The 25402-nt window shown below is 32.2% G+C and overlaps 1 protein-coding gene across 2 annotated transcripts in view; it reads right to left on the bottom strand.

Moving 5' to 3' along the window:
* KIAA2026 (KIAA2026 ortholog) overlaps positions 1-25402 on the bottom strand; it is a 116363-nt gene that overhangs the window by 19248 nt on the left and 71713 nt on the right. The window contains exons 5-7 of one of the 2 annotated variants that reach the window (XM_041761568.1): positions 24663-24742; positions 15978-16067; positions 1481-1596 (exon numbers count right to left, since the gene is read on the bottom strand). In XM_041761568.1, coding sequence (XP_041617502.1) covers positions 1481-1596; positions 15978-16067; positions 24663-24742 — 286 coding nt within the window. The remainder of the gene's footprint in view (positions 1-1480; positions 1597-15977; positions 16068-24662; positions 24743-25402) is intronic. The other variant, XM_041761569.1, reaches the window with a different exon arrangement.

Raw genomic sequence — 25402 nt, 5'->3', positions numbered from 1 at the left:
GTGAACTCATCTTTGACAAAGCAGGAAACAATATCCACTGGAAAAAAGGACAGTTTCTTCAATAAATGGTGCTGGGAAAATTGGACAGTCACATGCAGAAGAATGAAACTAGACCATTCCCTTACACCATACACAAAGATAAACTCAAAATGGATGAAAGATCTAAATGTGAGACAAGATTCCATCAAAATCCTAGAGAAGAACACAGGCAACACCCTGTTTGAACTTGGCCACAGCAACTTCTTACAAGATACATCTATGAAGGCAAGGGAAACAAAAGTAAAAGTGAACTATTGGGACTTCATCAAGATAAGAAGCTTCTGCACAGCAAAGGAAACAGTCAAAAAAACTAAAAGACAACCTACAGAATAGGAGAAGATATTTGCAAATGATGTAGCAGATACATGGCTAGTGTCCAAGATCTATAAAAACTTATTAAACTCAACACCCCAAGAAACAAACAATCCAGTCATGAAACGGGCAAAAGACGTAAACTGAAATTTCACCAAGGAAGACGTTCATAAGGCCAACAAGCATATGAAAAAATGTTCTACATTACTTGTCATCAGGGAAATAGAAATCAAAATCACAATGAGATACCACCTCATACCAGTGAGAATGGTGAAAATTAACAAGACAGGAAACAACAAATGTTGGAGAGGATGTGGAGAAAGGGGAACCCTCTTGCACTGTTGGTGGGAATGAGAACTGGTACAGCCACTCTGGAAAACGGTGTGGAGAAATTTAATTTCAAGAAATTAAAATTAGAACTGCCCTATGACCCAGCAATTGCACTACTGGGTATTTAACACAAAGATATAGATGTAGTGAAATGACAGGACACTTGCACCCCAATGTTCATAGCAGCAATGTCCAAAACAGCCAACCTGTGGAAGAAGCCATGATGTCCTTTGACAGAGGAATGGATAGGGAAGATACATATATGTGTATATATATGCGCATATATTATACACACACACACAATGGAATATTACTCAGCCATTAGAAAGGACAAATACCCACCATTTGCTTTGACGTGGATGGAACTGGAGGATATTATGCTGAGTGAAATAAGTCAAGTGGAGAAGGACAATCATCACATGGTTTCACTTATATGTGGAATATAAGAAATATTGAAAGGGATTATAAGGGAAAGGAGGGAAACTCAGTGGGAAAAATTAAAGAGGAAGACAAACCATGAGAAACTCTTAACCTTGGGAAACAATCAAAGGGTAGCAGAAGGGGAGGTAGGTGGGGGGGACGGGATGACTGGGTGATGAGCACTGAGGAGGGCACTTGATTGGATGAGCACTGGGTATTGCACTATATATTGACCAACTGATTTTAAATTAAAAAAACGAAAAAAAATCTGTTGCATTATTTATCAATGGAAAGTTACAAAATGATTCCAGGATATCTTCCCATAATCATAAATTAAGAGCCCTAAAACAGGTAAAACAAATTATAAAGCTCAAATTACCTGTTTCTTTGAAAAGCTTTCATCAACTTTGGTTCCCATGGCAGCAATTCATTTAAAAGGCGTATCAATGTACCATGCAATTCTTTTACAGCTTGCCTCCGATGATACCATTTGCCCTAAAAACACAATGTTAAAGTAAATCCTTTAGATTTAATACAAAGTGAATGTTAAGCCTATTTTCTGAGTAAAACACAAAATGAAATGCCAATACTCAAATGAGTATGTCTTCTGCAGAAGGTTGTAAAGGGGAAAAATAACCTGCAATAAATCTTATTTGTAATATTTTAAAGATTCTCAATTCTACAGGAGCAATCTAAAACCTATTTAATCAAACAAGGAGACAAGTTTTAAAACAATTTTTAATTGGATCAATTATAAATATTTTAATAAATCATTTACTAAGTACATGTAAAAATAGATGTATATAAATTCACTAAACATGTAACTGATATGGCTCACTTTTGTAAAGTTTTTATAATTATCCAAAAGCAGTCTTAAACTTCCTTAGAAAATTTTACAATTATTGCATTCAAAAATGTTTCCAGCCCAGACAAGAAGACAAGTGGTCATAATTTTTAATATTATAATGCTATCGCTACAGTAAGAGTTAATAATTACTGACACCCCCTTCTCCATTTGCTAAGTATTAGCCTAAGTATTTCATTCATATATCTATATCTAGTGGGGAAAGGAAAGGAGTGAAGAGGAAGAAGAAAGTGAGGAGGAGAGGAGGAAGGAAGGGGCGGAGCACACATGTACTCAAGCAGTGAAAACCTTTCTAATGTATGTGCATTTTAGACTCACTTAAATGATGAAACTAAGGCTCAGAGAGATTAAATGACTTGTTCAAGGTCCTATGACTTAAACCTAGTTCTATCTGATGCTGAAGTCCAAGTTCTTAGAACTACATCATCACCTCTTAAAAGCTGTATCACATAATTCAATCTGACATATGTTATAAAAATCTCTAGAAAAACACACACCAGTAAGCAAAAGTTATTCAAATACAATAGGAACACTAAGTCTATAGAAGTTGTATCTTAAGGTAGCCCCACTTCCCCCTTCCCCACGTTAGTATATACCTATGAACATCACCACCACCACCACCACCATCATCACCATCTTTATTTACCATTATATAACCATGTTGTATTTTTTTGAGATATAATTCACATACCATTCAGTCCACTCATTTTTTTCTTTTGTAACAAAAAATACACAACTATATATTATGGGTCATATTTAACATGCAAAAATTAGACTTCATCTCATCAACTTTTCAGTTAATCTGCACATATGTAGAACATTAAGGCAGATAAATAAACAACTACATTTCTACTTCTGAGGTTTTTAAATTGTTTATTAGAAGAGCAGGAAGATGTGGAATTACATGTGTATGTGCATATAATGAATATGGAACCTAGGTTCAATGACTAATTCTTGTGTCTTCTTAATGGCATGACAAATGATAGTATTGTGAAAAAAATTTCAAGGAAAGTAAATATTTCATATAATAACCTAGACAGACCTTCTCGCTTGTCAAATACTTTCTCAAAGGGCCTAACAGTAAGTTATAACTTAAAAGTTTCTTTTTCTCCAGGAAAAAAAAGGGTAGGAGACAGTATAAAGCACTTATTCTAACCCATGCAAACAAAACTATTAAACAAAAAAACGATACTTTCCTCTAGGGAGAACTAAGTGACGACGATGAAAAGGCAGATGATAGTTACCCTAAAATCCTTTGCAGAATGATGTAGTATTGTTTCAGTTAAAAAAAAAAAAAAGGCACATCAACATTACTTCTTTACTTTTCAACTATTATTTGGCTCAAAAATGAAATGGTGAGAATAAATGTTTACTAAGCTAAAGAAAGCAGAAAAAGGTATGAGTAATGAATTATACCACCTTTGTGGTATAATTATTTGGAAAAGTGTTAAAAGACTAGAGAGTGACAGGCATATCGAATTCTTTGTATCTGAGAGTTTTATGGGGAAGCAGATGCAACATTAACCTGGGCAGTATGCTGCTGTTTGGATTAGTGTCGTGGTGATGGTGTGGGAAATGCAGGACTAGTGGTACTGTCAGACCTTGGGACTGGGTAGACTGAGGCACAGGAAGAGGAGTCTGCATGGCTGAATGTCATTATTTCAAGACATCTGTCAGTTGTGTTTGTGTCTCTCTAAATTACAGCATTAATTTTTGTAGAAAAGAGTTCTAAAAAGATTAGAAGATTTTGTCTTTTGATTTTGTCTTTTTTTGTTGTCTTTTGATTTTATTCTGATTATTAAATTTTAATTAATCTAATGCCCAGAAAATATATTACTAAACTAGCCAAATATATAGAGAAGGTATCATAAATATTAATCAGAGTAGATTTCTATCTTTCATATAATTCTGTCTTATCTGCTGACCTATTTGAAAATGTCTATGGCCCTCTAACTTTATATAATGCTTCTTGGCCTTCCCTTTACTTTTATTGTATATTCTCAACTTGGGGTTGTGATAGTATGTTATTTCATTATTTTAAAATGCATATGTAATAATTTTGTGTTTGGAAAACAAAAAGTCTATTATTCTTATAACAGAAATTATAGAAAGTAAAGATTGATAAAACTAGAAGATACATATAAAGAATACAGTGACCTCAGTGAAGGATATCACCATATCCAGCCATGGGGTATGTGTGTCCACAGTTTTTATGTTTATCAAAATAGGTTATACATTTAAAAAAGTTTGGAATCACTGCTCTGGGACTGGTATTTTAGGTAAAGTGTTTTAACCAATTGACAGTAACAAAGAAACTCACACTGCCTGCTTCATTATTTGTCTTCTTTGGTCAATACAACCAAAATGGAATTAAAACATGTCCCTTTCTACCTAGAGATAGTCTTAGAGTGTTACAATATACAATGAGACTAATATAAACAGAAAAAAAAGCTGTGAATTTTAAAAAGAAGTTAGACATGGCAACGATTTGCCTTAACTTGGGTTTAATGTAAAATCAAACAAGTATCTCCTGAATTTAAAGCAAGTCAATAACTAAAAGCTAGCAATAGCTTTTCTGACTGATTAACTTTACTTACACAGAAAGGAAAAACTGAGAACAACTAATTGTGTTTCTTCTATGGTGAAATTATTAAAGCTAAAGAGAATGAGGTGAACATAATTTACTAGAAGGAAATTGGCTCAGTGAATCACAGAGAAGAATTTTTAGATAGAAGTACACTTTCAGTTAGAATTCTAGGTCTTCTGAATGTTAAAATCCACTACATAATGCCGTCCCCCACTTGGTCTACACATATGCAATTCCTAAAGAATAAAAGATCATATTGCATAAGTACTTATCCTTACATGTATGTGCCTCTGTAATGCAAAATTTAAAATCTATATAATTTATTTTCATTTAATTACAGTAGTACTTAAAATTACAGTTTCTAAAGTTTAAAAGTGAATTAAAAAAACAAGGAATACAAGTTTCTCATTCTTCAAATATATAAGAAAGCATATGGATGTAATAAAAATCAGAAAGCTCTTATAATCTTTATCTATAGCGATCAATATAGAATCAAAGACAAGTATGAGGATTAGATTAGTAAAAGGTCATTTGTGGAACAGTGTTATAATCATTTCTCTAATAAAAAATATATCTAATAAGCTTTATGTATATAAACGTAGCCTTAACATTTTTTTACAGTTATGTGAAAATAGGGATAAATGAACTGTTTTCATTTGATATTATTTTCATTTACTATTTCATTCAATATTAGAATTCTCACAATATTCAGGGATAAAAATTATCTTCTAAGGTAATTCTAATGTATTATGTGAACTTAATTAATAACGTAAACTTTACTGAGGATCACTTTAAAAAAGAGGAGAGTAGTATTTTTCTTTTATACATTTACTGTAAAGTTTAACAAAGTATGAATTTCAAGCATATACCATGGAACCAAAGACATACAATATGGTCTAAATCTGAAGCTTACCTTTCAATACTTTCTCATCCAATGTCCACAGCAGCTGCAGATTGCCAGCTCCCTTTCCATGAGATGCCCCAAATGTCAAACAATGGAGGTTTTATAACCTCATAGGGATTATTACAAAAAGAAGCTGGTCTATGGTCACAAGATAAATCTTTTATTATATTATGCAGTTTTATAAGTTTTTGAATATGATACATTAGTAACCTAAGGAACCATACGGGAAAAGAAACTTTAAAAAAACTTACAAAACTACACAATATTATAAAACAAAAAGCTGAGTCAATGTGTGTGAAATGAGTGGGGAGGGAAACTTACCTTTCAACTAAAGAAGGACTCCATTCTGCTGCAGTAATCGGGGGTGGGCATGACAGAACCAGCATAAGTGCTGGCTGGGGTGCTGCAAGGACAGGGAGTTGGCAATCTACTGATGCTGGAGACATTGGACACCTAAAAGGAAGAAAAAAAGGAAAACAAATAAATTCCACGTTTCTTATATGTCTCATCATCACGGACATATTTTATACATTTTCATAAATTTAGATGCTTTGAATGTTAAACTTAGGTGACAGTAACTTGTTTACCGAAACCATCCTGTTACTTATGTAGATTTTCTTATAACATTATATGTAAACAAAATAGCTATCAATAGCTATATGAAGAAAACTAAAATCATAAATAAATATACAAAGTAAACAAAGAATGCTTTTATAAATTGAAAGGGTAAGCACCATTACTGTGGAGATAGTAAAAAAACATTTTTATTAAGGAACAGTACAAAAACAGATGTACATAACAAAAGTATCAATGCCATTTTTTCTATACACTTTTACTTATAAATGTTAGATCACAGAAACTGGATCATATAACAAAATATTTTTTTTTCCAGGCTTGGCTCTTGTCACATAAATCTCATTGTGGAAAAGGGATTAAATAACAATAGATCTCACTTTTCAAATAAAATGCAAATAACTCTGAGAAAAGCCACAGATCTATGCACAAAGATGTCACATTTAAAATCACTAGCAGTATCTGAAGATAGCTTGTAAATAATTTAAAAACATATGTATAAAAACAGCACAAATAAAATTAACTATATTAGTAAACCAATTATTTGACATTCTCCTTAGTCTAAACAATATTAAATGAAAAGGTAGTATTTACTTTTTTAAATTGTTTACCTAAAGAAAACTATCACCATACTCAGTTTTAGGTGTAAAACATCACATTCATTTTGTTGATATACAGTCCTTTGAAAAAGTGCTAGTTTGACGGAACAGTGAAATGTACGCATATTAACATGGGAAAAGTCAAAAGGTATTTTAACACTGCCAGAAGTTTTAATATGAACTATCACATGCTAGTATTTTCTCTCATCCATTTTCATTTAAGACTAATTTAACAGAAAAGGAAAGCATTTGTACTTTATTTTAAAGGCACCCTATATGTATATATTTTTTCTTAAGATTTTATTTATTTATTCATGAGAGACACACAGAGAGAGGCAGACACACAGGCAGAGGGAGAAGCTGGCTCCATGCAGGGAGCCCGATGCAGGACTTGATCCCGGGACTCCAGGACTGTCCTGGGCCGAAGGCAGGCGCTAAACCACTGGGCCACTCAGGGATCCCCCTAAAGGCATCCCATATTGAACATTTCCATATTATTTCTAAATTAGCATTTAGCTAGAAAGCATGAAAACAAACAACTATATTAGTGATTAGAATTTACTGCAAATTTCAATGTCCTTTAGCTCTGTAGAGAGGAAAAACTGGATGACATCATGTTCCTAGTAAGGTAGTTACTACTACTGGGGAAGAAAATCTAACAATATATACATATTGATGGTATATAACCACTTTCATTTACAAAGAAGAAAGAATCCTGGACTGGAAATTAACCACTGGCTGAGTATCTGAATTTGACCCATTTCACTACATTAAGGGTAGCAAATTAAGTTGGTAACATTTGATCAAATCTATACTTGATATATCAGAAAGGTAGGTTCTCAAGCAAGTCACTACACAATCTAAATCACTAAGTAATGCTATATTTGGTGTCATTGGAGCATAAAAATTCCACATAAGTGACATGAAAACTGGGAATATCTTAAGAGCAAGGACAGCAGCTTACTTATTTTCACTTTCTCAGATTATATCACAAAGCCTAGCACAGAGTGGGCCCACAAAAAGTATTCAAACTACACGAGTAAATTTCTTAGTTAACTGAGGTTTTCTTCTTACATGCAAAAGGTTTTTTTAAATTGAGAGAAATATGTCTCCCAGATTTTCTGAACAAACGATGAATATAATTTAATTCTTGATCATTATGAACAAATTATGTTACATTTTAATACACTGACTCTCAGGCCCTGTTCAAATTTCTCTCTGATCTATATATTTAAAAAAATATTTTATTTAATTATTTGAGAGATCAACCTCAAGCAGGGGTGGGGGTGGGGAGAAGCCCTGGGAAAGGGAAAAGCAGACTCCCCTGCTGAGAAGGGAGCCCGACTTGGGAGTTGGATCCCATGACCCTGGGATCATGAGCTGAGCTAAAGGCAGACACTTAACCAACTGAATCATTCAGGCACCCCTACAATCTATATTTCTATATTAAATGGTTATTGACAATTTATACGTTTAGACTCCCAAAAGATGCTTTTATAGTTTCTTTTTTCAATTGCCTGTCAGTGTTTCATGTGTCAATAAAACTGTTCCTGTCCTAATAAAAGCACCTGCTACTACTTGTTAGAATCACATCTTCAATTAAAAAAATAGTTCCAGGTAGGCCTTTTCCTATACTATTTTTAAATTTTAATTCCAGTGTAGTTAAATACAGTGTTATATTGGTTTCAAGTGTACAATATAGTGACTCAACAGCTCCATATATTACTCAGGTGCTCATCAAGATAAGTGTACTATCTCCATCACCCATTTTACCCATCCCCCCTCCCATCTCCCCTCTGGTGACCATCTCTTCTAATCTCTATAGTTAGGAAGAGTCTGTTTTTTGGTTTGTCTCTTTTGTGGACTCTGTGCCCTCTATGAGCCTCCTTTTTGTCACTCTGCAGATTCTGGGTTGACTTTTCAACCCAGGAGGAGAGACAGGCAGAGGGAGAGGGAGAAGCAGACTCCCTGCTGAGCAGAAAACCTGATACAGGGCTCAATCCCATGACCCCAAGATCATGATCTGAGCCAAAGATAGATGCTTATTAACCGACTGAGCCAACCAGGTACCCCTAAACTATTCTACTTTTAAATTTTGGGGTCTTTCCCAAGATTTCAATATCTTCTCTAATATAAAAAAACCAGAATGATGTGGAAATTCTTTTTTTTGCCTTAAGTACCCGAAGGATTTCAATTCAATTTTCCAGAACTCTTTTCAGTGTAAGTAACTATTAAGTGGATAATGCAAATTTAGTTGGTGCTTTGAAAATTATTTGACATGTAAGTGTTATATTTGTGTATGATATGTAATTCAGAAGGGTTTAAGGCAAATTATAAAAGCTACAGGTACAGAAGAATCTGTCAACTTCAACCCTTCCTTGAAGCTCACTCCATGCTGGGAATATACAGCATCAATCTGCCTGACGTAAAAATACCAGATAGCCCTTTTCCCTTTTAATTGCAACTTTCTTTGGAAGAAAAGGGATTTTCAAATACTTTTTTTTTTTTTAAGATTTTATTTATTTATTTGGGGGCGGGACAGAACAAGCAAGCGGGGCAGGGAGGAGGAGAGGGAGAAGCAGACTCCCAGCTGAGCAGGCAGCCAGATGCAGGGCTCAATCCCAGGATCCCAGGATCATGACCTAAGCTGAAGACAGATGCTTAACTGACTGAGCCACTCAGGCTGCCCCTCAAATAATTCTTTTTATCAAATTTTCCTTAATGGTATTCAAACTATGCCAAATTGTAGTAAGTAGAAACAATGAGCACTATTGATGAGGGTTAAAATCCATTTCTTAGCAGAGTAGTTATAAAACGTTAAAAAACCCAAAGAACAAAATTTACCATAGATAAATGTAGACAATACATTCTTAGATAATTCAGTGACTAACTGAAGATTTGTCTTACCAGTCATATACTGCTGGTTCACATTTCCTGTCATCTAGCTTTCTTTTCTCACTATTATTTTGAGTATGTCAGTTACCATTTGATTCTTCATAAAATGCATGTTACTTTCCTCCACCCTACTCCCAAACATGTAATTAAGGGAAATGAGCAAGTATCTGGAGTTGTTTGGTTACTTCTGAATTAACATTGCTTGAAAAGATTAAGACTTTTATAAAAGGACAGAAGCTAGCCCAATTTACCTTGATCAAAATTAAAAATTTATCCCTAGGGTTGGGGATAAAATTTTAAGCTCTGTAAGTGAATTCTTTGAGGATAAGGACTTTGTTTTAATTTCTGAATCCCTACCAAGTTCCTGGTACTACCATAACAAACAGAAGACACTAAGCAAGTACTTGTCTTATGAATAAGACTTGAATCTGTAATTAAAATAGGTAAAGAAATATTTTTATCTGTGATGCAGGCCTTCCAAAAGGGTGTTTTAATTTTTAAAAGCTTTAAATATAGCTCTTTAACGACAAAGTGATCCCTGTTCCCCAACAGCTGAGATTATTTTGTTTTCTTAACCAGCAGTTTACCAGAAATCTAGAATAAGAAAATGATATATATAATGATGTAATTGTAAAAAACTTAAATAAAACTCATTTTAAGGTCAATTTAGAGATTATTGTAACCATATCTACAAGAAAATCCATTGAATAAAGTTAATTAGTGCATATTCAGGACTCAATGTATCCAATGTTTCTTACACTCTAGTAAAATAGATTTTGTACTCAACAGCAGCGAGCTATAAAGTAATTTTGATTTGATGCCTCACTGTGAACACATGAATAATGGATATGGAATAGAGGGAGGAGGGAAAAACCTCATAATCCTTCATTATAATAAAATTTCTGTTATGGTATTAGAAAGTAAGATTAATGTATAAATAGTCCCTGTTATACTACATTATTATTATACTACATTATACTACATGCAATTATGTTTTGGAGATCCATATAAACTCATGTTAAGTTTTAAACATAATTTGACTATATTTTTCTATTTATCTGTTTCTATTCCTTACTACATCTTCATTTTTTAAAGAATTTATCACATCATCTTTCTAAAAATAAAATACATATGCAATTATGTTATTTATAACTTCTTCATTTCCTATACAAAGGAAGATAAAGAGTGAACATATTTGAGAGAGGCCATAAATCATAATAAATTGAAAATAGTTGGCTATAAAGTCAAGAATCTTTTTAAACTGATGGAATTACAAAGGGTAAAGGTTAAAACTAACATTCACAAGTTTCACCAAATGTGAGTCTAAATTATAAGTATATGTTCTAATAAAGTACTCTCAATTATGGGATCAGATGTCTGATTCCACTTACTTCTAACTTTCAAAATATCAACTTGTTTTCTCCCCACAGTAAATTTGCAGTGGCAGGCAAAGTGAGAGAATAGGGCCCTTAGCAAATACATGTTTATGCTAGGGCTTTGCAATTTCCACACAACTGACATTTGAGGCCAGGTAATTTTTTTGCAGGGGATTATCATTTGCATTACAGGGTCATTATAATGTAGGATATTTTTAGCAGCATTGCAGGCCTCTATCCATTAAATGCCAGTACTATCTCTTCAACAACCAAAAATGTCTTTGGACATTGTCAAAAGTCTCCTTGGGGGTGGAGGGGTGGGGTGGGGGAATCATTCCTGATTCATAACAGTGGCTTACACAGAACTCTGTGACCAAAAAATGGGGTGTCACAATCTGATCCAAGCTTCTGAATTCTCTATTTGGTCTTGCTAATGTACAGCCTTTGGTTAGGCAAGGAAAATATTATTATTGTATGATGAATTTAAATTATCTTAAAAACATAACAAAGATTAATTTTAACCATTACTTGAAATTCCTTTCCCATTCTTAACAAGTCTTTTTATATGTTGTAATCATTAGTCACATATTATTTTGTGTATTTAAAAAATTTAACATTTCACAAATACTTCTATATAGTAACAAGTATTTTATTTTTCTAGCTATATGATATACCATTTTGCTAATATTGTTTGGCTAATCATCTCACCACTGTTGGTCATATAGGCTTTTTCCAAATTTCCACTATTAGAGGTAGTCTGCTGAACACACCACTGTGTAAAATGCTTTCTTTGGGGAGAAGGGGCAATGAAATGGGAAAAATGAAAGTGAAATTCCTTTTTTTTTTTTTGAAAGTGAAATTCCAAACAGGATTACAAGATCAAAGAGCTAGGCAGTTTTATAGCTTTTCTTACATATTGATTATGATATTTATCCTAAGTGTTGAGTTATTTAATTGCTAAAAGATGTATTAGAAGAGAAAAAGGTCTTACATTTTAAATTTTAGTTTCTCTATATTAATAAGACTATTATTCATCATTATATAATCCAGACAAGGTTTCTTTTCTATTCAATAACATTTTTTTTTTTTTTGGACAAATTGTTCACACTTTTCCTTATACCCAATTTCTATATGGATCTTTCCTTATTAAAGAAAAATAGGTTGAAACCTCTTTGAAAATCTAAATTATGATATAAAACATAAGGAAATTAGGCAGATATGAGGGGGTCAAAAGGGTCACACAAAAAACTCAGAAATACAACCACTTCTGTTGTAAGCCTGGCAGAGTTTTCCAATTTTGATGATTTAGAAAGCAACAATGTCTAATAAATTTCAAACACAATAGGATGAGGCAAACTTATCAATATCTTAGCTCTATCTTTCTGGAAAACTAATATATTTCCTCAATTTAAAAAGATATTTTCCAAATAATTGGGCAAAACGCAAATTTTCTCTCTTAACTAAAACCACAAAAATAAAATGTTATTTCTCCTTTAACTTACTAAAGAATCCTATGATCTAAATAATAATGAGAAAGATAAAATTTAAAAACTATATACTTCTAATTTATCTCAACCAGATGTCTCACTTTAAACAAATCTCAGGTAGATAATTAAGTCTAACTCAGCAGGATCTAAAGGATGTTGAGACTTTTTAGAATAATTTGCTAAATGAAGTAATGGTACCACTAAGTGTGCTAGAACAAACTCAAGAAAACTATTTTTCTCTCCTTATATTATTATTATTTTTTTCTCCTTATATTATTAACTATAAGTGGAATCAGTTGTCTGGCAAAAATAAACAGTCTAGATTTTATAAGACTATAAATCTTCCAATACAATGAGTAGCTCAATGGCAAAAACTCTAAGAGGTTAGGAAAGCTTTTATAATGGAATGTTGACAACGGGTAAGGAAATGGGATAATTCTTCCTTGTTGCTTTGGTGGAAAGGCCCCGCAGAGAAAAAATCCTCTAAAGAAGTGAAGTATTTGTATGGATCCATGTTAAATCCTCTATCACACAAATGTTTCCATCTTTAGCAATGGCATTCATGACAACCAAATGTCCATATGGAATACAACCTTTTTGTTATTAGAGTCATTATTATAGATATAAAGGTTGATGATGAGTAAAAGAATTGTTTTGACTCTAAATACTATTTTGACAGTGATATGTTCTTATGAAGATCAAAATTAATACTCTATTTGGCAATAGTGAAGAAAGCTGAGAGGCAATGAATCAGTCAAAATGGCTATCACTATCGCTAAGGTCAGGCTTTAATTATTAAGAAAGTCTCTTGGGTCCTTACTCTGAGTCCAATTCTTATAAATATTGTTACTTGTTTTGTAATTTATAGTGTATCAGCTAGGCAAATACATGGACAAACACAAGAAACAACAGGCGGACAATGAGGAAAGAGAACAAAAGCAAAAATACAAACACGTACCTTAAAAATATAAAGGTCTTTTGGTAAATGTTTAATTAGAGTTACTGATATCAATACATTTTTAGGGTATCAGTACAATTATGGATATTCATAATGATCCTTGAGTCATCAAAAAAGGGTTAAAATTTTGTTCAATATAGTAAAAGGAGGCATGGAAGTTTCTCATTAAATAATTAAAATAAGAATTTTTTTAAAAAAGAAAGAAATTTAGTCCTAAAGTTCAGGTTTCAGTTATCTAGAAAATTCAGTTAAGTAAAACACTTTATTCCCAAATGACAGAATGGCAGACAAATAACCTAGTATTTAATATTACTATAAATATTCAATAAAGTTAATTTCTACACCATCTATGACAATCAGTATTAGCTTCTGGAGAAAAATAAGGAATGATACTAAAATGTAAACATTTACTGTCTATTGCTACCTTTATGCTTTGGGGCCATTATAAGCTGTCCATGAAAACAACCTTTTAGGCAGTTCAAAGGTAAACAGCTTATATGTTAGTAATCTCAAGAAGATTATCCCTACTAAGTACAGTCCTAAGAATTTCTATTTCTTGAAGAACAGAAAACATATTTTAAAACTAATATGTGGGGCACCTGGGTGGCTCAGTCGGTTGAATGTCCAACTCTTGGTTTCAGTTTAGGTCATGATCAGCATCCTGCACTCAGACCAGAGTCTGCTTGTCCCTCTCCCTCTGCTCTTCCCCTTACTAGAGCTCTCTCTCTCAAATAATAAATCTTAAAAAGAAAAAACTAATATGCAAATACTAGGAGTCATGGACAAGTTAAAAATTTAGAGTCACAAAATTTAATTAAACCCCATATGTAACCTGAAATTTTCTTATAAACATGCCTTCAAAGACTACAGTGTTAAGTATTTGTAATCTGTGTTTTCTTTTACCCTTCTAATCATTTCTGTAAAGGAAGGCAGTATGTGTATACCTCCTATCACTAATGTAAGTGATGTGGAAGGCTTTACAGAAAAATTCTAGGATGCTTGCAGAAGTCTTTTTCTCTTACAATGCATGCTATAATTACATAAATCTATTATGCATAAAACTATTCATTAAAAACAAATAAAACACTAATTTATAATATGGGAACAAGTTCAGATGCATATGTTATGTTTACCTGCAGCATAAAAAACAATTAGCAAATATATTTAACAATTCTATTTAGATTCATGAAGAATAGACAACTCACTAAAAATAAACAGCTTCTGCAAAAATTATAATAGCCTGATTAAAAGAAGAGAATCAGTCCTTTATGAGGATATAATATCAAATATACTAAAAATAACTTTGTTGAGAAAATATTCTAAATGTAAAATGTTGTTTGAGAAATATATTACAGAGGTAAATTTTAAAACAACCCCTGGTGTTCCATATCAAGTAACTGCCCATATACCAAAGTATGTGTACATACACCACACACACATACACACACACGAACACAGAAGAATTTAATAAGGATTTAAACCATTTTTAATAGAAATATTTCTAAAAATATACAGTTTTCTGTATTCTTGGATTGTACATTGAACATAATGTTTTCCTGTTAAGTAATGGCTTATCACTATAAACAGTATTCTCTTAGACTATACTGATATTTTCAGGGATATCACATGAAACTTCTGAAATGCTTAAGGCTGTTTTACACCTATATTAAATAACCTCAGAAGGTTGTATTTTTATGGCACTTAAGTCTCCTCCCTTCAGAGTGCTACCAATATGTCTTTTCTAAACAGCATATCAAATGACTACCACAAATCTGCTGATATGAAGCTTGCTGTATCACTATCTTTATTTTATACATAATTCTAGATTAATAGGTTTGAGCAAAGACCTAACTAAAACTGAGTGGCTTCATGGCATTCCTAAGACATAAAATAAAGGGATTTTTAAAAAAATGATTTATTTTCTTCAGTGCTTCAAGACTTCCCTATTTATTTACTGATGTATAATTGTGTTTCAAATCTGTAATATCACTGAATGTCAGTTAAGTAAGTATTACTGATTTAATAGCATAACTGAGTGTTTTACCAAGTGTTGAGTGAATAAATATAATGGTATATACTCTACACTCTCAGAGAACAAAAAATGAAGCTAAAATTGTGAATTTTGAATATACAGTGAAAGTTTAAAAATGACCTCTAGCTAATAAAGGTGTTTTAAGAAGACATACTGTTAAATATATATAAAAAACATCTGGGGCAGGACTAAACAATTTATATCTGTTATTTATGTCACAGTTAACTAAAGTTTTTATTTTACTAAGTGATAAACTTCCATTAAAAGCATATGCTTATTAACTAAGAATATTTGCAAGGTAAGCATTATCCAAAAAACTACCAGTCAGAAAACAACCAACCAGTATATTGGGAAATATCTACAACTATACCTGATATAAACCAGGCAAACAAATTAAATTACTTGCCTTGGTACCATTTTTTTCTATGAAAAATGAAAACTAGACCACACAGGAGAAATAAAAGGAACAATGTTTCTATTTTTCATTGCAAATTTTTATGTAATCCAGAGAACAAGATTTTTTTTAAAAAGCTTTAGAAAAAAGCAGGAATAAGTTTTAATGCTGACAATAACAGATAGAACTTTTGGATCAACACCTACCGATTTTTTTCTACTGTTTTCCAGATCTTTGAGTTCATTCTCGATTTTTGTGATTAATTCCCTGAGTTCATCAAGATTAGTGCAAATAAGCTAAAATAAAACACAAAAACACAGCTTGATAACACATAATATAAAACACCCAAAATGTGGTAACAGAAGTTGTTTTAACATACACTAAATTCACAATTATTTGTATTTGTCATAGCAAAAAGCAAAGAAAGCCCCACAAATTTATGTTTTAAAAGATATTACTTTTATAATGTATAAACTCCAGGCTTAGTAAAAATAGCTGAAATTTCAACATTGGTGGTTTCATACCACACCCCCCTGTCTCAGCTTGCTTTATAATCCAGGTACTTTCTTAACATTATTAACTCTCAGCCCAGAATGACAAAGATCTGGAAACTCACCCTAGATTTCACAGGTTACTGAATCACCTTTAAGAATCATCATCAGGCAGTCTCCTAGTTGGTGAATAATGCAAACTTGGAGAACTGTCTTTATACCTTTGCTTTGGTTTGCTAACTATACACGATTAAACTAATTGTATTGCTGTTGGCATTGCTCAGAAAAAAGGATTTCCATGGTCTGTAATATATTCAAAGAAGTAAATGAAATTAAGTACACATTCTTAATATCATCTTAGTAGTCTTTAATAAAACCATCTCCATAGATAGCAAGTATTTCCTCTCACAATTTTGCGGCTCATTTTACTTCACCTTGGTAATTTTGGCAAATCACCAAAATAATTGGGTTTTAGTTATGAATAATCAAACTAGTTTGGCTTAACTACTAAAGCTTTAAACAGTGAAGTGTCAGCAACAACAAAAATATTAATTACTACATTTTAGTTCTTGTAAAATTATATGGAGTTCCCCCTAATATATTTAACTTTTTTCCTAAAATAATTTAAATTCATATTTAAAAAAATCTATTATGAAAAAGAAATAGGTTTCTAGAACAAAACTACAAGCACATAAAGAGGAAAAGTTTTAGATTAATGAAAGTCTTGTAATGCTTATACTGCGATAACTTTTTTGAAATTCTACATTTATAAAACTATTAATCATCATAAGATTTTATTATTCCATGTTTGTGACATTCATTAATCTTTGTGTAAGGGTACTGTTTTCCTAAAAGGCATATTTCTTGTAAGAGAAAACAAAAACAACAAAAGAAGTTACAGCAAGATCATTCCTAGTGACTACTGTGACAAAAATGGGAAAGCAGGACTCCTTTAAACTTCCTTTATTAGATTAAACCATATGAAATCACTGATATGCCTTTGATCTACATAAGTGGCAATATATGGCCTACTCAATCTAATAGGCTAAGAAAAAATATCACAGATATTATAAATTATAATTAGTATTAACAATTATTATTAGAAATGTTTACATAATTTCAAACTCACAGACCTGACAATGCAGAGAAAATATGCATAAGTAACCCAACTTAAATAATTCCAGAGTAGAAAACAGTTCACAATAATAGTGCTACTGCTATTTATTATAAATTACACATTGCCATTTGCCAAATCTAGAGGTATAGAAGAAATGCTGATAGGCAGGGGACTGGACAACTATGTAATTCCTCTAAAACTTGATAATGTCTTCAACTTCTATTTTGTTGGCCCTACATCAGGTTTTCAGTAAGTACTCAGCAGGAACTAAAACTTCCCATTGTATAATTTGCTATTTTTGATTGTCCTGTCAAATTTGCCCCAGAGCTTGCAGATGGTTACATGCCTTTTTACTGAACTTGGTGCACTAATTAATATCACAGCACAGATTCCTCATTTGCACGCATGGCAAAGCTCAGAGTTGTTTTTACTTGCATCTTAGGTATCTCATTATACAAAGAATAAAGGTACATTTTGCATATATATATAGTTTGTAGAAACTTACAGTAACAATGAAAACATACACCATTACAACTAGACACACTCTAAGACACTTAAAACCTTTCAATTCATGGGATCAACAAATAATATTTCATTTGAAAGAAGAGGTAACACAGTTCTGAAGGCAGATTTCCACAGCTTAACAGCTAGGTAAAACAGTACGTTGAAGTGGCTTACCTAGTTAGTAAGTTGTACAAAATCAATGCTTCTCCAACTTTAATGTGCATAAGAATCACCTGGGAATCTTGTTAAAATAGAGTTTTTGATTTAGTAAGTCTGAGGTGCGGACCTGAGATTCTACATTTCTAACAAGTTCCCAGGTATGGGCTGCAGATCATACTTTTAAGCAGTAAAGGTACTAAATGATTATGAATTCCAAATCTTCATGGCTCTTGAAACATTATGGTACTATGTAGCTAAAGAATATGAAGATTCAAAAAGACTAATTTCCAAATAGGGGATGAAATACTGATTTAAATGCACAATGATAAGATAAATATTCCTTAAATGACATGACTCAAATATAAATTTTGCTGAATTTGAGGGTGAAAATATTTTTTAGCAATATTTACTTTGAATTTCTCTTAAAATGAGTTAATAGCTATATAACAACTTATAATCTCTTTCTATACTCTCTACAATTAGATATGATATACACCTAGTAGAGATACTCAACATATAGAGCCAAGTAAGGTCTGAGAAAATTCTTGTATAAGAACATAATTTTTTTTTTTTAAGATTTTATTTATTTATCCATGAGAGACACAGAGAGAGAGGTAGAGAGACACAGGTAGAGGGAGAAGCAGGCTCCATGCAAGGAGCCTGACGTGGGACTCAATCCTAGGTCTCCAGGATCACGCCCTGGACTGAAGGTGGTGCTAAACTGCTGAGCCAAAAATAAATAAATAAATAAACTGCTGAGCCACCGGTGCTGCCCTAGGAACATAATTCTGATTGTGTTACTAACACTGAAGGAAAAAAATAATCTGATTCATGTCAATATACCCTCTACTCCTTCTCTTTTACTAGTAAGGCGTATGTGTGGCCTTTAAACTCGACTCAGCTTCAAATGGGTGCTTTTATAAACAGAATCAATCCAGAACTTCACCTATATAAGGGAGAACAGATGCATTTTTTTTGATCAAGGCAAAACATTTTATTAAAACATCCTTCTTGTTGCCTTGAATTTGGAAAAACCAATCTGAGACTCAGGGCCTCCAGGGGTGAAAAGGAAAGCTCCCCAGTAGATCAGATTACAGTTGGATCACACTGCCAACACACAAGAGAAGGCTTTTCAGTCATACTGCAGAAGTTACAATAAGAATCACCCAGGAAAACCTCTTGAAAGCTATCACACTCTTCCTCAAGTTAACTTTTCACTTGAGGCAACCCATTACAAAGCCACAAAACCATCAATCTTAGAGCTGAAAGGACTAAAAATATGTAATTTTTAGACTAAAAAGGTTACCTCTCCACTTCATATATGAACTAATTAAAACTAACAGAGGCAAAGTATAAGATGACACACTGGTAGAGGAGACCACAGAATGTAGGACTCATCCACCTCCTACTCTATCATGTTCTTTAAGGAGTCTTTCTAAACAAAACAAAAAAATCTAGGAACTGAACATGTATAACAGTTTTAGGATTTAATTTATACCTAAGCTTTCATTTCTATTATTTCATTTCTATTAGTATTCTAGTGGTAAATATCTTCAACTCAAGAAGCAGGAATGTTTATATACAGAGGGAGAGGGGAGGTCCTATAGAAGTAAAAAGAATTCCATGACACATCTCAGAAAAATTACAAGATTAAATCATTTCTTACTTTAGCATTACTTCAAACTAGAAATTGTGCTCTTAGGGTTTATACTCAATAGATCTGAGAGGTATTTACTTCATTTGTTCCAAAAAGGACATAGGTAGCATACAAAACTAGAGCAATAGAGCAAATCATATTAAAACACAAGGGGAAAGTAATGCAGAAGTCAACATTAATAGGTGCAAACTGGACCTCTCATTCAGTATCATGCTAATACAGCAAACCTACACTTTATTATAAAAATTATAAGCAAAATATTAAATTCATGGTATAAATTTAAATTTCATATTGTATTTAAACTAAAATTACATTAACATCTTAAAACTATGAGGACAGGAAAATTCCTTCTCATTCCTTATGATCACCATACCAAGGAGAATGACTGCTTCAAAATCTGCAAATGCAGTATTGTGTGATGTGAAAAGTAAGTCTGATTAACAAGATGTTTATATTTATTAATGAGATACGTTTCTCTCAATGCACAATATTTAAAAATTGAAAGAATTTAAAAAGGGAAGTAAAGCCCATCCTGTTAGAAATGAAAAAGATGAAGCTGAAAACATTTACATTAAGAGGTAGCAATTCAAAATAATAATATAATCAAAAGGTCCTTAACACAGTGAAGTAGTTGAACTCTAACTTTAATTTTTCTAACTTTAATTTTTCATTTTGTTACACTGAGGGCCTCAATTTGTTACTTTATTTCATATCTTTTATTTTATTTTTAAGATTTTATTTATTTATTCATGAGTGACACAGAGAGAGAAGCAGAGACATAGGCAGAGGGACAAGCAGGCTCCTGCAGGGAACCCAATGAGGGACTTGATCTTGGACCCTGGGATCATGCCCCGAGCCAAAGGTAGAGAGGCTCAACCGCTGAGCCACCCAGGCATCCCTATTTCATATCTTTTAGTTTTGCCATTGGTTAAATGGAGATACAGTTTTTTTCAGAGGTATGTCAAGGATCTGTGAGTTTATGCTTATGTTTGAAAACAATACTAATACATAAGTCTTAGCAGCTGGATTCTGGATTTCCTCTGCAAAATAGGCTTTACAGCAAATCATACGTATACTACAGTAGCGAGTATGCATTACATTCAAAGATCTTGGTTACCAATGAAAAGCAAAGTCAAGGTAACTAAGGCTCTCACATTATTTTAGAAACTGACCTCATTGAGACTTGACACACTAAGTTTTAAAAATACTTTCTATGACTTTGTAACAATTGCATACAAAATGAAAATTCACATAATATTAGATTCCTCTTTTAAATATTAAAATAAAAGGCTTTTGGCAAAAATTAATTTTATGAAGAAAATTGATATTTAGTTTTCAGTTTAACAGTCTTATAAAACTGATTTTAAAAAGTCAATTTAACAAAGTCGTAATTGTTAAAGATGATATCAAAGCTTAAATCACCAACATGCTAAATACTATAAATAAAAATATTTCCTAATTTTTTTGCAACTACTACTAAATAAAAAAAATCTAAAAATTCCCCTACATGCCAACTATATAACCACTATAACACTACAGTAGGGCTAAGCATAAGTTTTCCCTTTGATTAGACATAATGATGCAAATAATATTACTTGGTTTTTCACTTTTCAAATTCTTGCAGGCTTAATCATGACATTTCATGATTTATGAAACATGACCAACTTCAAGATTTCAAGGTCTTAAGTAGCTGAAAAAAGTGGTAAAGGTCAATAATAGATGCTTTTAAGCCAGTTCTTAGTTGATTTTCCTACTCATAACACTATTTATGTCTGAAGCACCTGACATGCTTTTTTGAAAAAAATAAGAATAAATAAAATAGTAAGCTCTATCATTTAATCCTCACAATACCCTATGAAGTAGGTACTATTATTACCTGACTATACAGATAAGGAATTGGAGGCACAAAGGGGTTAAGGATACAGAGTTAGTGGTAAAGCTGGCATTAGAACCTATATCGCCTGGTCCCATAATCCATATGTTTAACCACTATGCACATTACTGGTATCCACCTAGATCCACTGAATCAAGGATGAAATCTTGGAAGATAAACCCAGGAATTTTCATTCTTAATAAAGGCATTAGATTATTTTTATGCTATCTAAAGTTTGAGAATCACTGACATAACTCTTGGAATAAACGGCACAGATATGGTTAGTCCTTTTATAATACACACAAAAAAACAGATCCAATCCACCATTTGAATATCTATAGTGTATACCTTAAATAAAGGTGGGATAATTATCTTCTTAAACTGAGATACAGATATTAGGTATACATGTAAGTAAACATGGATTCCTCCTAAGCAAATAGGCAGACAAGGTTAATTTCTAGCTTTAAAAAAAGTCAACAAAAACACTACCAAATTAAAAAGTAAATGAGGGGTTAGGGTGACTGGGTGACGGGCACTGAGGGGGGCACTTGACGGGATGAGCACTGGGTATTATGCTATATGTTGGCAAACTGAACTCCAATTAAAAAAAAAAAAAGTAATTGAGGCCAAAACAGGATTCACTCATTAGACTTAACAAAAAATAAACTTCACAATTTAATTCCTCAACACATTTATCTCTTAGCATGTTTTTAGAATATATACTACAAAGAAAACCTTCCAGCAATATTTTTCTATAAAGTATTTTTATATTTAATGCTAGAAATGTGATCTTTAAAGAACTTGGATAAAATGAATAATTTGCAGGGGCACCTGGGTGGCTCATTTGGTTAAGTGTCCGACTCTTGGTTTCGGCTCATGTCATGATCTCAGGGTTGTGAGATCAAGCCCCACATCAGGTTCCTTGCTGGGCATGGAGACTGCTTAAGACTGTCTCTCTCTCCCTTTCCCTCTGCCCCATAGCCCCCCCCCCCGACACCTTTCTCTCTCTCCTTCTCTATTAAAAAAAAGAAAAAAAGAACAATTTGCAGAATCTGAAATGCTTTTGCGAAGGAAATAAATTCACTTCTTTATTATATAATAATCAGTTTCTTACATGTGGGGAATTTCCAAATAATCAAAGAAACAAACTATATAAAGTTATTTTGAAAGGCAAAACTGTAGGTTTCATCCATAACAAAGTTTACTAGTAACTAATACTGTCTTATCTCCTGTTCTTTATTTGAAGCAAATGATGTATTTCCTAGGAGACAGCTGTCAATTTTCATTTTTGAGTGATACCATGGTATTTGTATTATAAACTAGGCATAAGAACCAGTTCTCATGAGTCTATTCCCCATCCTAACCACACACACACTCTCTCTCTCTCTAGGACACCTTAAGAACCAGGAAGGGGATTTTACTTATTTATTTTAAACACCTCAATTTGGCAAAACGCATACTTTCACTTTAAGTTTCTGAGAGTGGTAAGCAAATGGTCAGTAACTGACAAAGCATCACTTAGTACTGTGCCTTTCTAATTTTTTTGCTCATGACCCATAGTCAAAAATATATTTTACGTTGCATGCAAACACAACATCAAAACCAAACTTTCATGAAACAATATTACCCTTGCTATATCTGACACAATCATAATTTCTTTTCTATTTTAACTGTTAGTTTAAAAAAGGAATGCTGGTCATGTAATCCACTAGATTATCATGCCTCACTAATAAATACCATTTGCCATTTTAACACTGTCTATGCCACTTATAACATATGAAAGTCCATCCACTAAGACAGGAATGGAGACAAGTATCAACAGCAGGCCAGATCTCTTCTGAGATTTATATCCCTGGACCAATATTTTAAGGGATTGAGAGGGAAAGTGAATGGGAAAAATAGCATAGCAGAGGCTATGATGATATCAGTGACAGAATGACCATATACTATTCAAGTACTGAATGAGAGATACAAACAATAGAAAGGCCTCCCAGTAAAAACAGTAAATACATATTTTTCACTAAATATTCTGTAACCAAGGTTACATTATATAAAATGATTTTGTAAAAATGTTTTTAATTCATTCTAAGATCATTAAAAATATTCTATCATAAAAAACTAAAAGAAAATGTCTATTTTCTTTCACTGCTTATTTAAAAATATTAAATTTTTACTAATCAACTTCTATAAAAACACTTCCAAAAATAAGATTTTTACTGAAAAGTAGGTCTACATTTTTGAATAAATATATTAAATTAACATTACAAATTACCAATATTTTCATAGTTATTACTCCTTTATTTTTTTTCTTGACTTGAGACCGACAAAAATTAATTTTAACATCACTTTTATTTTTTGGCAATTAAGTGTTAGGTTATAAAACCTTTGGAACTGGATTGGACACAGTAATACAAAGAAATTTTTTAAAAAGAATCATTTGAAGAAAATACATCTTTTATAAAACAGGAAATAAAAGTATTATTTAGAGTTAGATTCTCTATCCTAGTACCAGCTACAAATGAAAAACTCTTCACATAATAATATAACAAATATACTTTTTTATTTTTGCAGAAATATTTAAAGACCATTCAATTAAATGTTACTTAGTATTCTTTCTGAAGTTCATATATAGCTAAGAGTTGAAAGATTTGTTTTGAGCTAATACATCTAACCATTTCTACAGTGTTCAAATAAATGAAAGTAAATTGCCTATTTACAATTACGCTTTGTTCTTGAAGAGTTTCATGTACACATTTATTTTCATATATAAACACAGAATATATAAATATATAAATGTATAGAATTTATAATATATAATATATATTCTATTAAACTACTTCTGCAAAGCAATATAGCATATTAAAAAAACCAAAGAAATTTTTGGCTATCAAGGACAAAAACAGAGGTAAAAAATATTGAAGATTAAATCTTAGCTATGCCTTGCACTTGAAGGGAAAAAAGTCAAAGATGGAAACATTTCATTGAAAGTATGTGTGTTACAGTGGAATTTAGCCAATCTCTTGAGGAGCAATATAAACACTAAAACAGAAATTTAAACTAAAAAATGCTAAGACAAAATTGAAACATTACCTGAAATTCTGGTACAGTAGGTGACTTTGTGACAGTTTTCCTCTTCTTTGTGATTGCTTTTTTAGATATGGATTTTTTTCCTTTCAAGATTAAAAGAGAAAAGCTTCATAATACTGTTTATAGCACTTCATTAACAAAAAACAAATTACATAGAACCTTGAAAGTTAAAATATAACAGATGGTTGCTAGTGAGTCAAATAAAAATGATGAATCAAAACAAGTCCTAGTAAAAGCAAACATTAAACTATAACTACCTGTAACAGACATATTAACAAACACGGGTTTCTTTACATATGAATGAAACTATCACAATCTGCGATGACTTGCACAGTATCAGAATTTACTGTAATAAGATTTGGCAAAAAAATGTCACATTACTACTGCTTAGTTAAAATCTAATTCACAACTTAAAATGATATTACATAAGGAAAAAAAAAAACTTACCTTTTAACAATGACTTCCACAGTTGGAAACTTGCATAAAACTATACTCTGAAGACTATGGTCTTAAGCCAACCTAATGTGAAAATCCTCTCAGCAGCTTAGGAAACAAGGTTTTTCTATCCCTTTAGCTCTGCACTCACCTAATGGGCTGGGCTGCCTTTGAAAGTATTCAATAACCAGATTTAAAACAAAGTAAAGATATCCCTTTAAAAAGTGCAACTAGTCATTTGTGCAATCAGAAAACACTGGGGAAAAAAAATCCACATTCTTGAAGAAATCTAATTCATACCATATACT

This window comes from Vulpes lagopus, chromosome 7, assembly GCF_018345385.1.
Source record: "Vulpes lagopus strain Blue_001 chromosome 7, ASM1834538v1, whole genome shotgun sequence".
Lineage (NCBI taxonomy): Eukaryota > Metazoa > Chordata > Mammalia > Carnivora > Canidae > Vulpes > Vulpes lagopus.
This window is presented reverse-complemented; position numbering and strand designations above follow the sequence as displayed.